The sequence below is a fragment of the Accipiter gentilis genome, chromosome 14 (genome assembly GCF_929443795.1).
Source record: "Accipiter gentilis chromosome 14, bAccGen1.1, whole genome shotgun sequence".
NCBI lineage: Eukaryota > Metazoa > Chordata > Aves > Accipitriformes > Accipitridae > Astur > Astur gentilis.
This window is the reverse complement of record NC_064893.1, coordinates 8,295,478-8,313,988: the sequence shown is the minus strand read 5'-3', so window position 1 is coordinate 8,313,988 and position 18,511 is coordinate 8,295,478. Positions and strand designations below refer to the sequence as shown.

The following is an 18,511-nucleotide window of genomic DNA, read 5'->3' as shown; positions in this document are numbered from 1 at the left end:
AGTGGAAGAAACATTGTAGAATTCTGGAAGTAACAAATAAATGAAAAAATGAGTAAGTAAATAAATTAAATCTTCATATAAACGAATAAATAAAAATTTTTCCTTAAATAAATTTCAAATTTCAGACTTTGAGTACAAGTTTGGTCAAGCTATATGACTGTATAGATGGACTACATTTTAGAAAGGCATGTGTGCCTTCATGGCATGTTGGATTAATGAATTTAGAATCCACAATATCTATAAAGCACATGGCCAGTGGAAGCAAAGCATGCATCATATGCTTAGAAACTACCTAAGAAGGTACGAAGAGCTAAAGAGCTCTTTAACCAAGCCAAGAAAGGCATAGCAAGAGTCAGTGTCTGTCAGCAAAAGCCAAACACATAATGGAAATAAACTCTGCAATTTTTAAAGGCGTAGCAGACTAACTGTTGAAAGAAGCTACCCAAGGAGGAGATGACTTCTAACACAGAATGGGTGCCCCTTCTGGAAGATGTTTTTTACACAAGGAAGTTTTTGGAACCAACAGAGAGGTTTCACGAGCTGAAAATTCAGCTAGATGTAGCAGTCCTTTCTGGCCATGAGAACTCTGGATCTGCTACTGAAATGAAATGCAAGTTTCTGCTCTGAACTTTCCCTCTCTCTCCTGAGATTTATAAAATAGGGAAAGATGTGAAGAAGGGTACTCTTCAAATGGAGGAACTACTGTAATGTTTGCTTCCTGAATAAGTGAGTGGAAGTTATACATATGGAGATCTTATGTTATAGTTATGGCAAGGTATACAATATTGGGGACAAAATTGAATGAATATACAAACCCTTTTCATTATTCTCTGATACTGAATACCCTTCATGTAATAAATGGATAGTGTCTTCTAATGTCATAAATACTACAGCTACAAGCAATGGATGCTTTCTATTCAGTATATCCAACAGAGAAGGCAGAACTTGCATTTAGCTCTTATTTCTGCTCAAGAGGGGTGAGATGCTGAAGAACATAGACAAGATTAAGAACACATCTTCTGGCTATAATTGCAATTATTTCTTAATTAAGGTTTGGGTTTGTTTTTTTTTTCATTATTTTGGGACTATTCTCTTAAGCGAATGTAATCTATCACAGTGAAGTTGCAGTCTGAGATGGGGATTAGAAACTAATCGCATGTGCTACAGTAGCCATTCTCCATCACTGTTCACACTGATGGACGGTCTGCATATCACCATTTTGTGATCTGAAAGACTGTGTGAATAATAACTACAGAAAGATCTGGACAGATATGCAATTTAAAGAGTGAGAGTTCACCTTACAGTGAAAAAAGGAACTGCATTTGCTATCTTAGTAAACCACTCTCTTAAAAAATCCATCCTGCAGAGCACAGTTTGGAGGAGGGAACTTCTGCTCTAATCAGCCCTCTTCTATTGCTTAAAGGAGTTAAGTGTGATTCAACTGAAGTGAATGAACAAATTATTTTAAAAGGTCCAGGATTACCCAGGATTATTTTGTACTTCTTGCTCCAATTTGCATGGTTATGTTAAACCATGCTTCAGCACAAGCATTTGTGGTGCTATCTAACTAGGTTCCCTCTCACTCCCTCTGAAACCTATATTTAAACTGATGGCTGCTCTAATTGAAGGGAGTGGAATTATTTTTGGGACTCACCACAAGTGCTTATTCATTTTACTAAATGCTCCTGTCATTATTGAATGATGACTACCCTGTCATCACCTGATGTGTTTCAGTTCCAGAAGCATGTTCAGCTTTTCCATCAAGCATTTGAACGTGAACAATATGGCCTTGCTTTCACTATTATTTTTGGCACCTCTTTCATGTTACTGGAACATCAATGCCTGTCTCTAGCTAGCTTATTACACCAACCTCTATTGCGCCCTCAGAGTTGAAGAAAATTTGGGCAAATTTTCTACGATTCCATGTGTCATGCATGTGGTGAGATCCCCACTATTTATGAAAACATGATTGAAAGACATCTGCAGAGCCCCCCCTTTCCAAAAAGGCTCTGCAAACACACCCTTTTAGACATAGAGAACCTGGACACAAGTTCAACTGACGCCAAAGGGCGAAGGCTCCTGTATTTGGTTTGCATGGCAAGGTTTTGGTAGCAGGGAGGGTTGATTACAGGGGTGCCTTCTGTGAGAAGCTGCTGGAAGCTTCCCCCATGTCCAACAGAGCCAACACCAGCCGGCTCCGAGTCGGACCCATTGCTGGCCAAGGCCAAGCCCTTCAGAGACAGTGGTAGCGCCTCTGGGAGAACAGACTTAAGAAGGGAAAAAAAAAGTTGCGGCAGGGACAGGAATGGCAGCTAGAGAGAACATGTGAGAGAAACAGCCCTGCAGACACCCAGGTCAGTGAAGAAGGAGGGGGAGGAGATGCTCCAGGCACCGGGGCAGAGATTCCCCTGCAGCCCCTGGTGAAGACCACAGTGAGGCAGATTGTCCCCCTGCAGCCCATGGGAGGTCCACGGTGGAGCAGATATGCCCTTGCAGTCCATGGAGGACCCCACGCCAGAGCAGGTGGGTGCCCGAAGGAGGCTGTGACCCCATGGGAAGCCCACGCTGGAGCAGGCTCCTGGCAGGACCTGTGGATCTGTGGAGAGAGGAGCCCACGGAGCAAATTTTCTGGCAGGACTTGTGACCCCGTGGGGGACCCACGCTGGAGCAGTGTGTGCCTTAAAGAGCAGGAGTGTGAGGAGTCCTCCCCCTGAGGAGGAAGGAGCAGCAGAGATAACATGTGATGAACTGGCCGTAAACCCCATTCCCCGTCCCCCTGCACCTGCTGTGGCAGGTAAGTAGGGAATTCAGGAGCGAAGTTGTGCCTGGGAAAAAGGGAGGGGTGGGGGGAAGGTGTTTTAAGGTTTGGTTTTATTTCTCATTACCCTACACTGGCTCGATTGGCAATAAATTAAGTTAATTTTCCCCAAGTCGAGTCTGTTTTGCCTGTGACGGTATTTGGGTGAGTGATCTCTCCCTGTCCTTATCAAGACCCACGAGACTTTTGTTATATTTTCTCTCCCCTGTCCAGCTGTGAGGGGATAGAGCGGCTCCCGTAGTGCTTAGTTGCTGGCTGGGGTTAAACCACGACAGCCGCATTGGCTTCACTTTTAAACGTGCACCACTGAAGACACCTCCAGATTGCTCCGCCTGGCTCCATCCGGTACCAAACACAGTCAGTGCCATCTGTCTGCTAGAGCTGGAACTGCTTTTTGCAACTGCCAAATGAGCAATTAGTTTGTAGCAAGACAAGTTACTTGACCTAGTCACCTATAAATGGGGATAAGAATATTCACTTAGCAAATTTGCTATTATTTAATACGATAAAAACACTGACTGAAATTCCAAGAGTATTGTCATTATTTTTTCTGTTATGAGTACAGAAAGTTAGAAAAAATGAGGAGATCTGTTAAAATTGACAACAGAAAAGCTACATAGTGAGCCCAATTAATTTGTGTTATCATAGCAATACCATAGTGGAGACTTAAGTCTAAGCCATTCTCTGTTGTGACAAAGAACAAGACAGAACCATTATCTTTCACGCCACTGAATGAAAACAGTGATGCTTTACCTTGTCTTATTAAGTTAAACCACCAAGTTATAGCATAGGATGCTCAGTTGAAAGTCTCAGCCAGCCTTTGGCTGAGAAGTTAGGAGCAATCTCAGGATATTTAGTAGAGATAAATACCTTTACCATATCTACTACTGTGCTATCTGATTTCAAGAAGACCTTTCCAGTAGTGTAACAAGGCTTACTCAAAGTTTATCGCAACCTGGGTGAAGTTCTCCCCAAAGGGCGATCACACAGCTGGGGTGTTCTTGTGGTCCTGTGCTTTAGGCTTCCCTGGGAAGCATGTTTTCTGAGATCTGCAGCCCCATGAACAATTAATCATTTTTACTCTAGGGCCATGTGGTAATTCAGTAACACAGTAGTTCTTCTTACTATGTGGGGAGATTATCTAGGGACGAGAAAAAGAGACATGAAAGACATTGGAAGACTTTCTTTAAGGAAAAACATCATCTTGCATCACATGTGGCATATGCTTCCAGTAACTGGTCCATACATTAAAAAAGAAAACTCATCAAACATTTTAAACACTGGTATTGCTTCAGCAGTATATCCTCTTAGCAAATACAATCTTAGTATGGCAATTGAGTTGATGTTAAAAGAGCTGACCCTAAATAAACTCAAATTCAGGGAGGTTCCCTTTGGAAGCCATCTTGGAAATGGCTATGCTTTCATGGAAATTTTGAGCAAATTGTCACTGATTTTTATTTTTTTTTCCTGTTGCTCATGGCATACTGAGGACAGTTTTGGTAGTAAATTAGATGTACTTGATAGTAGGGAAAAAACTATGAAGAAAACTTTCTGACCTACAACATGTAGGCATTCTAAATAATAAATAATGGGATGGTGATTTAGTTAAAACATTTTAACTGGAGGATTTCCAGTGCTTTGTTTCAGATCTTCAAAGAACTTAATCAGTGAAATATGGAAGCTGATTAGGAGGTAGTGCATGTTACAATCTCTCCAAGCATGCTCTCAAACCTGGCTCTAAATTTTAGGGATTAAGCTAGTTACCAACATGTAAGATACGGCTCAAACACTCACTTGAATATGCGTGTCAGTTCCTGAAGGAATGAAACTTACATTTCAGCAAACAGGGAAAAAGTACCAGTGTCCTCCTCCTGCTTCAAGAGTAAACACCTGGACAAGAATGTTGGCATAATGACTATGGTACTGGCTCTTTACTTTGGGAAACCTACCTACAAGTCTCTGTGCTTGGCCCAAGTTGCTTTTGGCCTCAGTTTTCCCTTTATAAAGTGAGGTAAAAGGCATTTCCTAACTTCTTAGCTGAATTTTGAGGCCGGATGCATTTGGAGGTACTTTGCCATGAGGAAAAGGTGTGGAGAAGAGGCACATCACTCTGTTGACAGTCACCACCAGAAGGTCTGCACAAAAGGCCCAGAGGCTGTGATAAATAAGTGCATTGCTATGACTGCAAGAGGGAGTGGGGCATGCTTCCATTCCTTCATGGCAACGGGAAAAGTAAGATTGCTCTATTCTCTTTCAAGTAAATGGAAATAGTTATGGAATAATTGTAGAAAGAGTTTGTATCACTCTTGCTGACACACCTGCTCACCTTCTGTATGTTAGAAGGCAAGACTATATGAAAATGAACACTACAAGCATAAAAGCTATTGCGTTGTTCAAGTACAAGGTCATAACTGTAGGAAGTTGACTCTTTTGTCCTCCAGAAAAGAAGAGGTGCTTAGTGTCAGCAAAAGGACCTGGAAGGCCTTTTGTATATGTTTCACCTCGCAGATCTCAGGGCATTCATTCCACATAGTTATTCCTGCCAAAGTTTGATTCTTCCTCTCTTTTTAGGGGGACTGCCAGCCTGTTAGTCAGTCTGCTGGTGATACCTTTGTTGCACACAGCCTTTGGTGAAGGTCGCTCTCCAAAACAAGTGCCACCCTAGGGCAGCTGCTTGAACTTTTGCGTAGTTTGGGAGCAAAACTAATTATTCCTACTCTCCCCAAAAAGCAGACTGCCACAGGACTTAATTCTTGACTGCAAAGATTATGAATAGAAATCCGAAAATCAGGTTTTACATATATTACTTAAATGACACCTTCAGCCAATGCCCTTTTGAATACATGGTCAGTGTCTTTTTGGAGTGAGCTGTGTACTCATGCAGCTCCTCTGGAGTTCACACTTCAATTTAGGAAATAAATATGATTTCCCTGGCTAGTAAAATTTCCTGGCACCTAAATGTCAAGAATAATTTGTTCCTTTTTAAACAAAGTAAACCAATTGCAGATCACCATGATTTCACTGTATGACTTCTAAATTTTCTGGCTCATTACTAGACCAGTAGCCTTTACAATACATGTCCAACTTACTCTCACTATATACAAATACAAGACCTTGGTTTGAGCTTTTCATGCACTTCTGAGGACTCAAAAAATTGAATTACTGTCATGGCTGAAAGCCAATGTGTTATTTATCATCTAATCAGCTATAATGGAAAGTAATAATTATCAATGTAAGCAAATACAACAAATACTTCCTGAGGTTTAGGATATATTCTACCCAGATAACAATAATGTCACTGACAGCACACTGCAAATACCAAAGACAGATTCAATTGAGAAGAAAATCCACATCTTAATTACTGATATATGATGATCCAAACAGCAATAATTACTCCCCAAAATGAACTTCTGGAAGTCTGCTGTAAGAATGGAAAGTCAGCTTGTCGTCGCCCGCTAGGAAGCCACTTGTTCTCTCACTGCAGCACCTGCTCAGTTTGCTGTTTTGCAAATCACTGAATTTAGGACAATCAATCAGTGTAATTTTGTCTTCACAAGCACTATGTGTTTCCCTCATATGAGGTACTATTATGTAAGAGAACAGATTTTTCAAGATATAAAAGGAAACCAGCAGCCATTATCTGTTATTGGAAACAGACTAATGCTATACTCATTATAAACACATACTTCCTAGTTTTATTTGCCTGACAATAACTTTCATGAGCTAAAATAAATCAGTAGACTACATTTCTTTTGCTATTCCTTGCCTCTGTGCTGTAGCAGTACATCAGAGGTAAATCTCTTGCTTCCTGATGTTTCAACTGCCGTAGCAGAATGCTGGGTCTTGAGGAGTTCGTCCCTCCTGATGGAAAGACATGCCTAATTATCTATGCAAAGAGTGGAGACTGTTTTCAAAGGTCAACACTGCTCAAACAACTTACACAATAGGTTTGCTGCTCTGTTTAAAAAGGATTTTAATATTTAAAACTCCAGAGCTGTGACCTGAAGGTACTTCTGCACTCTCCTTTAGAAAGTCACCATCATCAAAGTCTATCAGCATTAGCTAGGTTCACTTCTGAACTCTGCTGTTCCTCACTGATTTTTTTTAAGTTTTTTATTTTAATACCACAACATTCTCTTTCTGCTCTTCCCATCCAACATTATGTATTTACTGCCTACATGGATTTTAAATTGATTATAAAAGAATTCAGGTGAGCTTCACAGCAGCACTGTGATCATTAAAACACAGCACGTTCCTGTTGGAATAATACTCATGGGTCTCTGAAAGAAGACTCAACTTGTTTTCAGTTTGTCAAAATTGCTAGCATCACAACTTGACAGCCAGGAACAAAGCAAGCACAATCCTTCCATGCACAGGCTATTCTGTAACATTGACATTGTCAAGGATTCCCATTATTTCCCTCCAGTTGAACTTTGAAAATGACTCTAGAGGCTGCAGTTGAATTGTAACGGTTTGGTGCAATTGTGAGCCATCATAGCCATGTATTAAAAGGGAAGAAAAAAAGGAAATGATAGAATTGAAACTTCTATGGTTTTGATAACAAGTCAGCTTGATTTTGACAAGGTAGCCTGGTATTTAGGGATCAAATCTGAAAGGAAACAAAATGCAAGGACAGAACCAAGTCTGTTTGGAGCAAGGATTGCTATTTGCAACATGTTCAGATGTGTTTAGCCTGTGATCATCAATGACAGCATTTTGCATTGAGGTGCAATTACTAAACATTATCTCAACACGAAGAACAACTATGAAATAAGAAGTATTGTTATATTCCACGGAAGAATTAAATAATTTTGTTAAATAGGTTTAGAAATCCATGTCCTTATGGCAAAGTCCATCAGTCTGGGTCACCAGTCTCTCCAGTATGCAGTCTGCTCCTGTAAACCAGAAACTCTTTCAAGCCTGACATTTCCCCAGAGTATTATGTAAACCAGGTTCTCTCTATAAAAAGAAGATAAAAGAGCCAACAAAAGAGTATCTATAATGTGTATGCAGAGCTCATAGACAGACATTTGGCAGTAAGACAGGAACTTGCTTTATGTCTTTGCTGTCTTGAGTCAGAAAAACTGAACTCCAGGGATCTCTATCTATTGCAGTATGTTGAAAAGAACAGAAATGAAATGTTCCTCCTGATTAGAAGTTTAAAAAATAATTGAGTTTTACGATATTGAAGAACTCATTAAAAATATCTATTTAATATCCTCTTTAGGTAAAATTTATTTCCAAGACTGACAACATAGAACATACTTGGAACGGCAGGACATACTTGAAATGGCAGGATGCTTACAAAAGTGCTGCGGTGCCTCCACAGCTCTGACCGAATGGGCCATGTTCTTCTTTGGTCAGTCAGAAGGCTACTGCTGCCATCGTCTTGTTACTACTGCAGGTTTTGCAGTTGTGCATAGACAGATGGCATTGTCCGATTTTGAACCGTTTCTGAAACTCTGGATCTCACATCCCAAACTAGCAGACCGGTTTATTTTCCACTACATCATTCCCGCTGACACTACAAATGCACTGCGCGACTGCCTTTGAATCCTGCCAGGACAGTCTCCAGCACTATCTGTCTCCATCCTATTGAACATATGCTGCCTCTGTAAAAAGTTTACCAGGACAGAGGCTGTCTGATTATGTGGGTAATTCAAGAAGCCTTAAAAAGCCCCCAAACAGCCTGAAGAAAAGGCTTTGCCTGTGCAAAACAAAGCTGTAACCAGGGAGGCTTGGATTAGACTGTTGTATGGGACATGCCCCAGTTGTACAGAAGGGAAGCAGAGAAGTGAAAACGGTAGATGAACGTGTAGCGGGCATAAAACTGGGAAACAGACTCTATTTTTTATGCAAAACCCTGATCAGGCTGTGAACCACTGTAAAACAGCAGTGATATGATGTCTCAAGAGTGTAACACAAGGGCAGCATTTGCCAGGACTCAAAACCAGGCCTGTGATCAGCTGTCCTACAGCAACGCATGGTTTTGTGCAAATACAAGAAGCTTTCACTACTGATATTTCACAAAAAAAATGTCCTGTAGCAGATGAGGAAAAATGAAACTGTTGTCAGACAGCAGAAGCAATGGGGAGGTAATAAAATGACAACCTTGGAAGTACAAACATTTTTCCAACCACTTCCTGACCGCCCAGATAAAATTTACGGAACAGAAATGCCTCTTGTTGGTACACTGTGGTATGAAGACTGAGCATAATCCAATAATAACTGGGTATTTCACTTCATTTGGAGTGCCTGAAGTCTCTTGACAAGAACAGAAATGCCGCAGCTCCATGTCACAAAGAGATTTATTTCCTGCTGATTTTAGATTTTATTTTTTTCTTGGATGAATGCCCTTTCAATTTCTAGAACAATGCAACAAGGGTAAAAAGGGATAAAGGATTAGTTATGGTGAGATACCAAAGACAAGAAAATTAGATAATGAAAATAAGATTTTATTTTTTAAAAATGACTATTTAAGACATGATTCTTTTCTTCAAGGAATGAATTTATTCTTTCCAGTCAAAAGGGTAATATTGAAGAAGCTGGCAAAACATTAGATCCAAATCAGAGACCCAACTAGAAAATTAGATATTTAATTAATATATACAGAAATGCATGAACTGTAAAATCTCCAGAATGGAAGAATATTCAGATAAGATTTCACTGAAAGATGAGAAATAATATTTAAATTGATAAAGAAGCTGCAATCTTTAGTATGCTGAAGCATGCACACATTCTAGGAGGAAATCGGTTTCCTTCTACAGTCTGCTTCGTATAATTGTCTTTGAATTTTTTGTTTAGCTTATATATTTATATAAAAAATTATAAAAATAACCATATAAAAATCAACCTCTACCAGACTTTAACATTAATGTGTTAAGTAAGTTTTAGTCAAAAATACATATATGTTAAACTATTAGAGCAGAAAAGCCAATCTTTGCAGTCCTAAGGGGCTGAATCATTTGCAGTATGAATAAGAGAAGGACACCAGAGAATTAGTATTAGAAGAAAGGACTCCAGGACCTAAGGAATTAAAGAAAAAAGCTCTTCATAAAATGTGCAGAGGTTTTTGGCAATTCAGCTTAATAAAGGCAGATTTTAAGTAGAATTTGATGGGGTATCTAGAGTAAAGCTTATGGTGTTTTATGACATGTTTGGCACCACATGTGTCAAGAGCTTTCTGTTCAAGTATTCGATGCTGATTATGTGATACAGGTCACCACCTATCTATTGTGGTTTCCCATTCAGTGTTTTCTCCCCATCCTCCTTATTCACCACTGTTTTTCCACACGCTCTTTATTCACATTTCAGTTGTTTCCTTCTTTCCTGTGTTGTTCCAAGTATTATCATCAGTTATATCTTTTATTCTGTTTTTACATCTACCACTTCCCCTCTATTGTTTTTTTGCTGGATTTTTTTTTTTTAAATTTTATTTTTTTATTATTTTGTGTCTAGAGTTTCATGGAAGTAACATTGCTGTTTTCAGATCTTTTCATGTCACAATGTTCAGGTGCTTATAAAAAATGCTTTTCTTTGAGATTTCAAGCATCAGATGGTTGGTCTAGGCCTCTGAGTGATGTGGATTGGTAGACTGAGGTGGGGACGAGAAGATGGTTGTTGTCAAGACACCCGTTTCACACCAGAAGAGTTCTTCACAGAAATCTGGAAAAATTGCATTATTTGAGAAGCTTCAGCTACTCCAAGAACATATGTGTATGTGAGAATTTCTGTGCTAGGAAATCCTAGTGTTGTTCATCACGATCTCTGTGTTGAAATTTACTGAAATACTAAATTCCCTAAAATATTATATGCCTCCTCCATTCCTTGATACACAGGCTATTACTGATTGAAGCAGTTTGATTTAAGTTAAGGAAAGAACAAACCATTAATGATTCTTTTGCCCTAAAAACCTGCACTTCTCTTTCCACCCATACTTCCCCCCCCTACCTGGGAAAAATAAATACTTTAAGCATTGCTGGTAGTTCCAATACAATAGTGAGCTTTGCGGTGCTGACATGTCTGACAGCGTTGAAAGGCACAGAGAACATGTAATCTGACACATCAAAAGATGTACAGTGAGGCTGAAATATACTGGATATGCTGAATTTGCTGGGCATAACATTTATCTGTGCATCTGTTAACATAGCCACAATGTTCCAGTTCAAGGTTTGTGCAAAGCAGAGTTTAATTTCACAGGCACAATGGCAAGTTGTCCAAGATTTCTGAATGACAAGCAACCTTAGCTGGGCTGCTGAGTGGATGCAAGTCAGAAGAAGAGCTGGAAAAAATGAACAGTGATAGGTGACCTATAAAGGCAGTTTGTCTTTTCCAGCAGCTAACAAGCTGGTAGGTACATATCTGCAGAAACTCTTTGTGAATAGTTATAACAGGCTATATTTGAGCATGCTCAGCACCAAACTCTGCAAGAGGAGCTGAATACTGACACAAGAATTTCCCAATATGAATTTAAAAACCAATTTTTTATACTTGGGATTTTTGTGGGTGAGTCCACCTGAAAACTAGAAAAATTTTAAATGAGTATTTTTTCATTTCTCTCCTCTCTACCTCCAGTTCATTACTAACAGGAGAAGTTTGATTCAGGTAGCAGTCTAGATAATAAAGGTGAATGCTAGACTGAGATTACAAGAGGTTAAATTGTAGGAGGACCCTGTGCTCTTGTCTTAGAAAATCTATGGCAAATTGGTATGTTTGCCTTAAAAGGCTAGTTGATGTGTTTGTAAACCTGTTAAATAACAAAGCAGTGAGGTTGGTGGTTAGAGCAGGGGACTCTGTGTCAGCTGCTCAAACTTGAAAGGTCACCATAGGTAGCATTGACCACACGATCATGTTCATCAGCTTTCCCGTGTGCGGGGGCGGGGGGGAGAGCAACTTGTCGCTAGCTTTGTCCATGATCCAGAACTCCTGTGACTGGAGGTCCAAGAGGATGGACGTGTGCCAGCACAAAAGTTGATGCTCTCAGTTTGAGATCTGTGAAAACAGCACGGGCTGAAGCCAAACCGTCACATGCTCAGCTGGGACAGTTGCTCTGCATTTTGACAGGAGTTTGTTAGTGAGCAGAAGCCAATTCACAATAATTACAAAGGAGCAGACAGGTGAGGTAAAGATGTATTGGCTCATTTGCCTCATGGTCAGGCAGTAAGAACAACTCAAAGAAACATGAAAAACTGCTACCTTCCTTGGACAGATGATCAAATGCAGTTTCCCAAGCTGTACATTCCTCTAATCTGGCACCACAGGAGCAGTAGATCCCTGTTTGGTCCACAGGCACCTGGTGTCAGCCAGCTGTTTAGCTTATCGACTCTGTTGCTTTGTCACCACCGTTTTGTGCCTCACATCTGTGTTTCTCACAGCTTCTTCCGCTCCGCTCCTCAGTCCCTTTGGCTCTTCCCCTTTTTCTCCCCCTCCAGAGGCATTTAGGCAACTTCACAACAAGAACTTGATATTCAGAAGTAAGGTGCCCCTGCTATTTTATTCTCATGGAAAGAAAATTGTCTAAGCAGTTGATAATAATTTCTACTTATTTTTCAAATCATAGACATTTCTAACAACTTCCATTTGAGCTCTGGAAAGAAAGGAGGAAGGGCATACAATTTGCTTATTCTAAGAGCCTGGAGAAAGCTGACCAGCAGAGCTCTGCCATGCTTTACAGACCACACCACAGCTCTGGGCGCTGTGAGCCTGTGGGGCACTGAAATGTGGGTGAGCAGGGGGAGAAGGAGCTGGATCCAGAGCAGCAGGGAGGCAGCGCTCTGAATCCAGCAGCAGGAACAGGATGCAGCCTGACCTGAGTATCATTGAGATAAAAGCTGCCTGCTGCAAATTTACACGTGAGCTGGAGCCAGAGAGAAACAGAGAGGGTGGTAAAGGGGATTAGTCAGGATGAGAGTGGGAGGAGAAGGGAGATATGTGCTAGGCAAGAAGCCTAGAGCAAGTGTGTATATGAGAAAAGCTCCGCAAATTGCTTTTGCTTGGTAGAAAGCTAAAGTAATTGTAGCATTATTGAAATGCGGTAGTTTTTAGTCATAAGAGGAGTCCTAAGCCTGCTGCCCTCACATGGAGCTGTGGGAAGCTCAAAGGCAGGTAGGCTGGGGACTGGGACACAAATGCAGGGGAACTTTCACACACAAGACTTTGTATATGTCTCCACTATATTATGATTTGGCTTATGTTTAATTTGGCTTTTAATCTGACTGGACATATTATTATGACAGTTATGTAAACAGTAAATTTCTTCAAAAAAAATCTAACAGCCATAGATGAATCTTAAGGAAGGACTGGAAACAGCCAGCTCGTAAGTTGCAGAAGTGGATTTGGTGTGTAAGTGGCATGCACACCATTGAAAAGCCACAAAACCAGTGCAGAAAGAGCTGTGTAAGCAGCACTGTTGGTGAAGGAATCACACTGGGAATAGAAGATAGTGTCTGAACCCTGCGATGAACAACTTACTAGTTAACTAGTTCCTGGTGGGGGAAACAAGAAAGAGGGCAGATCCAGGTCTGAACACAAACTGGTTGTCGGTCAAGCTCATCATGTCCCGCTCTTTCTCCCTGTCCCCCACTCCCTCTCTGACCCCCTCAGAATAAAGTGGAAATGCAATGCAACTCTAACATTTCCCATTTATTTATATTCCTGTATGAGGACAGCGTGTAGCCTATCATCCTCATTCCCACAAAAAAGTCCTTCATAAATTTAATGCACTGGTTTCAGTGAATTCCTCAACAGAAAGGACTTGGCACACTACAAGCAACACCCAGGTACCAGATGCAATGCAAGCTTAGCTGTCAGCCGGGTATTCCTTCATTCCTGGAGGGGACGCTATTACAAAGTCAAGATAACAGTCTTAAGCAATCATCTTGATGTTCCATGCATTAACGGAGAGAAATCTGTGGGCTCCTGCAAGCTTGCTGGCACTTCTTAGAGAGCTGCTGAGTAGGCTTCTTTTTCAAGGTAAAGAAAGCACCTGAGAGTATATGTCAGTGTAAAATGCCATTGGCTTCAGCTGAGATAAAGCTACATTGCTTAAAAATACTGCCTTCTCATTCTGGCACAGGAGCTTGGCAGGGCTGTGTGCCTTGTGAGATGGCTATGTCAGTTCCTTTGCTGTGTGGGGAAATGCCCGTGAGTGTCTGTGCAGGGTGCTGTGGAACAGTGCCTTCCATGGCAGGGCTGTGGGGGCTGAGAGTGGAGGAGGCTAAAGAAGAGAGGCTGCCCAGAAATGTCTCAGGTTCTTGCTGCTGGTGTGCCCTGGGGTAAAGCTGAAAAGCAGCCTTGACTGCAGACAGCTCAGTATCTTGGTGAAAAGGTGCAATTCATTAAAATTTAGACCCATTCTCCAAATGAACTGGTTGCTGTACCAAAGCAATTCTTATTTCAGTATCTCTTCTAGTACTTCAACACTTCATACTCTAGTACACTGTGTTGACTGGCTTTTTAGCTTAGAACAACAATTTATTGAAAAAGAATGACTTTACCAGAGAAAAAAGCAGATCTAGGCAATTGAGGAAATAATTGAGTAGCATCATTTACTGAATGCAAGGGTCCTAGCTTGCCTTTAGCTGAATGTATGCAGGTGATAATTTGAAGAAGAGTGACAACTATCTTGAAGATATTTGAAAAAACCACTAGCTTTTATATGTGATTCTCAGCATAATAAAAATATTTGAGGAAAATCACTACTAGTATTTTTGAACACCAGTTTTGCAAAACAAAACAGGAGCAACAACAATCAAAAAAATTTACCACAGTTGAGGTATAATTACAATGCTGAGCTGCTTCCTCACCCTTCCTTTCTGCTGTCCCCATCCCACCAACCCTTGTGGTTGAAGTTTCCATTGCTGATACCCCCTGACCACCTCTCCCCACAGAAGGGATGGCCCTGCAGCCAGTACACCTTTCAGCATGGTCATTAGGGCAGAGGGAGCTCCTACAGCTTTCACCAGCTCACTTTCTGACCCTAGTACTTTCACTCTCCAAAACATGATCAGTTTTGAAAGATTTGATTGCCATCATGAACTTCATTGCTTTAAAAGACTGTCTGCTTCAACCAGCTGAATATTCAAGTAGAGATGATGCTAAATTTTCTGGTAGGAAAAAACCCCTACAAAACTTTTCAATTTTTCCACACTGTCACTTGATATTTCCTATGGGTGGAATAAATTTTTTTTCAAATACAGTGATCTAATGTGGAATAAGTTCCTCTTCTAAATTATCTCATGATTAAAACTAAGAACCTTACCTGATACATATGAAAAGCAGTTCCTTTCACACAATACAGTCGTTATTACCTGAACCACTTACAAAAATATAGGGTGCATTAGAATCAAGTCCTCAAAATGGTCTTTACAGATCATTGCCAAACTTAAATTGTATTGTTGCTGTTGACTGCTATATGTAAACATTTCCCACTTCTCTTGTTCAGTGTGTGCAAGTGTGAATTCCTCTTTAAATTAACCTGTTAAAGCCTCAGTAGAAACTTTTACTATGAAAACAGCATAAGAAAACCTATATTTAAATGGAACCTATTAGTTATTTTAGCATTATTTTATTTCAGCAAGTTAATGAGCATTACAAGCATCTCTGAGAAATCAAGCATCCATGTTAGGGGAGGAACAGCTGACGGACAGAGAATAAAATAATCTACCTACATCTAATCTCTGAAAGTCATTTGAGGAATAAACCTGAGACTTTCAACTGCCATTTTTTTTCTATACTACTTAAATGAGATGTTGGGGGATATTAACTTAAACTAAACAGCTCTCACCATGAATTCTAGGCATTAGAGATGACTGCATGAGGATTATAGCTTTAAATCCTCTAACAGATGTCTGGAGTTTTCACAGCTTGTCTTTTAAACTTTTAAATGAAATTAGATAATCTGAAGATTATTCAAACACATATTCAACTGTCCACCTTCATATATTCTTTCATTGTATCACTTCCCAGAACTTTCCAGAACAAAACCAGATTTTAAAAATGCTTTGCAATTCTTTAATTACATGCCAGACATCTAAGACTTTATTATTTGAAACAAGAGGCAAAACCCAATGCACACAGTTCCTTTCCTCTCATCCCTTATTCTAACACATTAGGAAAGAACTCCTAGCTTAAGGGTCTCAGAGGACCTCAGTGGTTGCAGCAGGATTCGAGAGTAGTGAAGAGCATCTTCTTGAGAGCTATGACAAAGACATTGTTGGCATCATTAACTTCCTTAAAATTCTATAAACGTGTACTGTCCAAAAGCCAGAACTGTTCTTTACGATGTATGTTAATGTGTCTACTGCAGAAGTCACTCAGAATAAAACAAGTTTGCATGACTCAGGGTAATTCAGATTATTTCTAGGCCTGACAGATCACAGATCCAACTACGTTAAGTTTTATTAGTGTCCTGTTTGTCCATACTTAAAGCATGAGAGCAGCATTAACATTATTAGTGACATTAGAGATACTTGAGAAACTTTTGGTAAAATACAGTATCCCAGCCTATTATCTGGTCATTTTTATTCCACACGGATGAATCACAGATGGGCCTCTGGGCTACACTGAATTGGGGAGAACGAAAGAAACATCACTGTGAACTAGTAGAAAAAATGTTCTTGGCTCAGAACAAAGTTATTCTACTGGGAAAACTGCATTTCTTTAGTGAAAAAAAAGAAAAAAAGAAAAAGCATCTTAATAAATGCTCTGACTAATATTACTGCAACATGTAGTATATAAGAATTAGTATAGAGACTGAAATATATTTACATAGCAGCACCTGTATATTTCCTTCAGTATTAACTGTTAGCTATAGAAGTGTCATGGTGTGTTTGGGGTTAATTCATGGTGTTTTGGTAGGGGTTAATTCATAATTGCGAAAACAAGGCCCACATCACAAGAAGGACATAGTTTGGCAAGTTTTAAGTTAGTCTGCACTTGACATTTTCTAGTAGCCATTTATGCTCTCCCAAGAAGCTTCTTCAAAGGATTTAATGGGAAAAATGAAAAAGAGAAAATTAGGCAATAAACTTCATTTTAAAAGAATTCATTACAGTCTTCTGAGAATGTTGTTGCCAGTTCCTTACCCTGCACTGCTGCTCCAAGATTTGTTATGACTTATAAAGCTTTTGGACATTTTTCTCCTTTATTTCTTTGGGGAATAGAAAAGGAAAGTGCTCAACTGTTACAGTAGTCTTACTAAATGGTAAAAAAAGAGTAATATTTGGATTTGCCTAAGAGAAAGTAAAATGGTTTGAGAAGCTGTATTTGAAGTTCATGTCTGTCTATTTCTCCTGTAACTTTTGCAGTCACGAGGCTTCTGTACTTCTAGAGTCAGCTCAGTTTTAGCCTCTGATACACTGCTGCACTTTCCCATATGGTCCATATACTCTTTTATATATAGGAGATGAGTTATCAGAGAGTTCATTAGCCTTTGCCTGTCCTTTATAATCTCTGACTCTCATCCTGTGGTGCTAGGAAGTCAACTTTGGCTACTATCTTATTAAATGCATCTTTTTGTCTATGTTTAAATTAGAGGGAAACCCAAGATGGTACCTTTGAAAAATGGAAAGAGAGTCTCTAATTCCTGGTCTAATTAGTGCAGAAGTAGTAGACTGTTCCCATCTTCATTTGTCACGTTATTAACTGTCTTGCAAAGAATGCCATGAGAATGTAAAAGCAAGAAACAAACTAGAGGTTGCCATTAGCCAAAGGATGCTGGCAATTATGTTAATTTTATGTTAAGTGAGTATTTAGTGAGTGAAGAAGTACATATTTTTGAGCTGCTAAACCAAAATCAACTCAAATTTGGCTGAGAGAGATAAGACAGCTTGATGAATTACACTAGTAGTGTTCTTCCCTGAAGATGTCTTACAGTAAGAGTATTTCTGACGTGTCTCATCCTCTACATCTCAATAAATCATTTTCATATTATTCTAAAAGAAAAAGGCGGGGGTTTGGAGGGGAGGGCATTCTAGCTTGAGTATTCTAATAAATTCAAATTTTCTGACACTCAGTGACAAATATGTTTCTCTCACTGGACATTTTTGAAGAACTGTATATATTATGGTGAAACCTTTACACATTTTGGATTCTGCAACTGGTAAGAAGGATCAGGAGACAATTCTGTTCAACAAGCATTTTCATGTAACAATGAGGCAGCTGACAATCTCTCCAAAATAAAGCAGGGAGGACTGGTAAAATTCTGAACACTCTCTACAGAAAGCAGAAAATAGGAAGGGGTAACAAAAACAGTGACACTATATGTTATCTTGCTATTAGACTGAATAAAATAAAATATTACCTTTTGGTGGGAGGTTGACTGTAACCTTACTCAACTGCTTCATGTGTAATTGGAGTACAACCCTGATATTTCAGTAGCTGAGAATCACTGAGATAGGTTTGTAAGTTCATGTAGTCATAAAGGAGAGATTTCTGCAAAGTGCTGTACATTTATGGGAGAGGAAACAGGCTTCTCTAAAAAGAAGGTTATAAAGATGTGAGTTAATTCCTGTTGTATTTAAATGAGGTGTTTATGAACTAGCCACTGTACTGCAGATTAAATAGAGTTTTATTATGGCATCTAAATCTAAGGATCAGTAACTGTCATGGTCAACGGCATAACACTGCTACTAATATGTCAGATTTAATATCAGAATAAACAACCAAATTGCAACACAAGGAGCCATCAGTGAT

The 18,511-nt window shown here is 39.7% G+C and overlaps 1 protein-coding gene across 3 annotated transcripts in view; it reads right to left on the bottom strand.

Annotated features, from left to right (window-relative positions):
• Positions 1-18,511, bottom strand: part of CNTNAP2 (contactin associated protein 2) — a 1,223,788-nt gene that overhangs the window by 39,261 nt on the left and 1,166,016 nt on the right. The window contains exon 22 of one of the 3 annotated variants that reach the window (XM_049816394.1): positions 10,377-10,483. The exons of the other annotated variants lie outside the window; for them this stretch is intronic. Coding sequence (XP_049672351.1) covers positions 10,383-10,483 — 101 coding nt within the window. The 3' untranslated portion in view covers positions 10,377-10,382. Of the gene's footprint in view, positions 1-10,376; positions 10,484-18,511 lie in introns of those variants that run through there. 3 annotated transcript variants of the gene reach the window in all.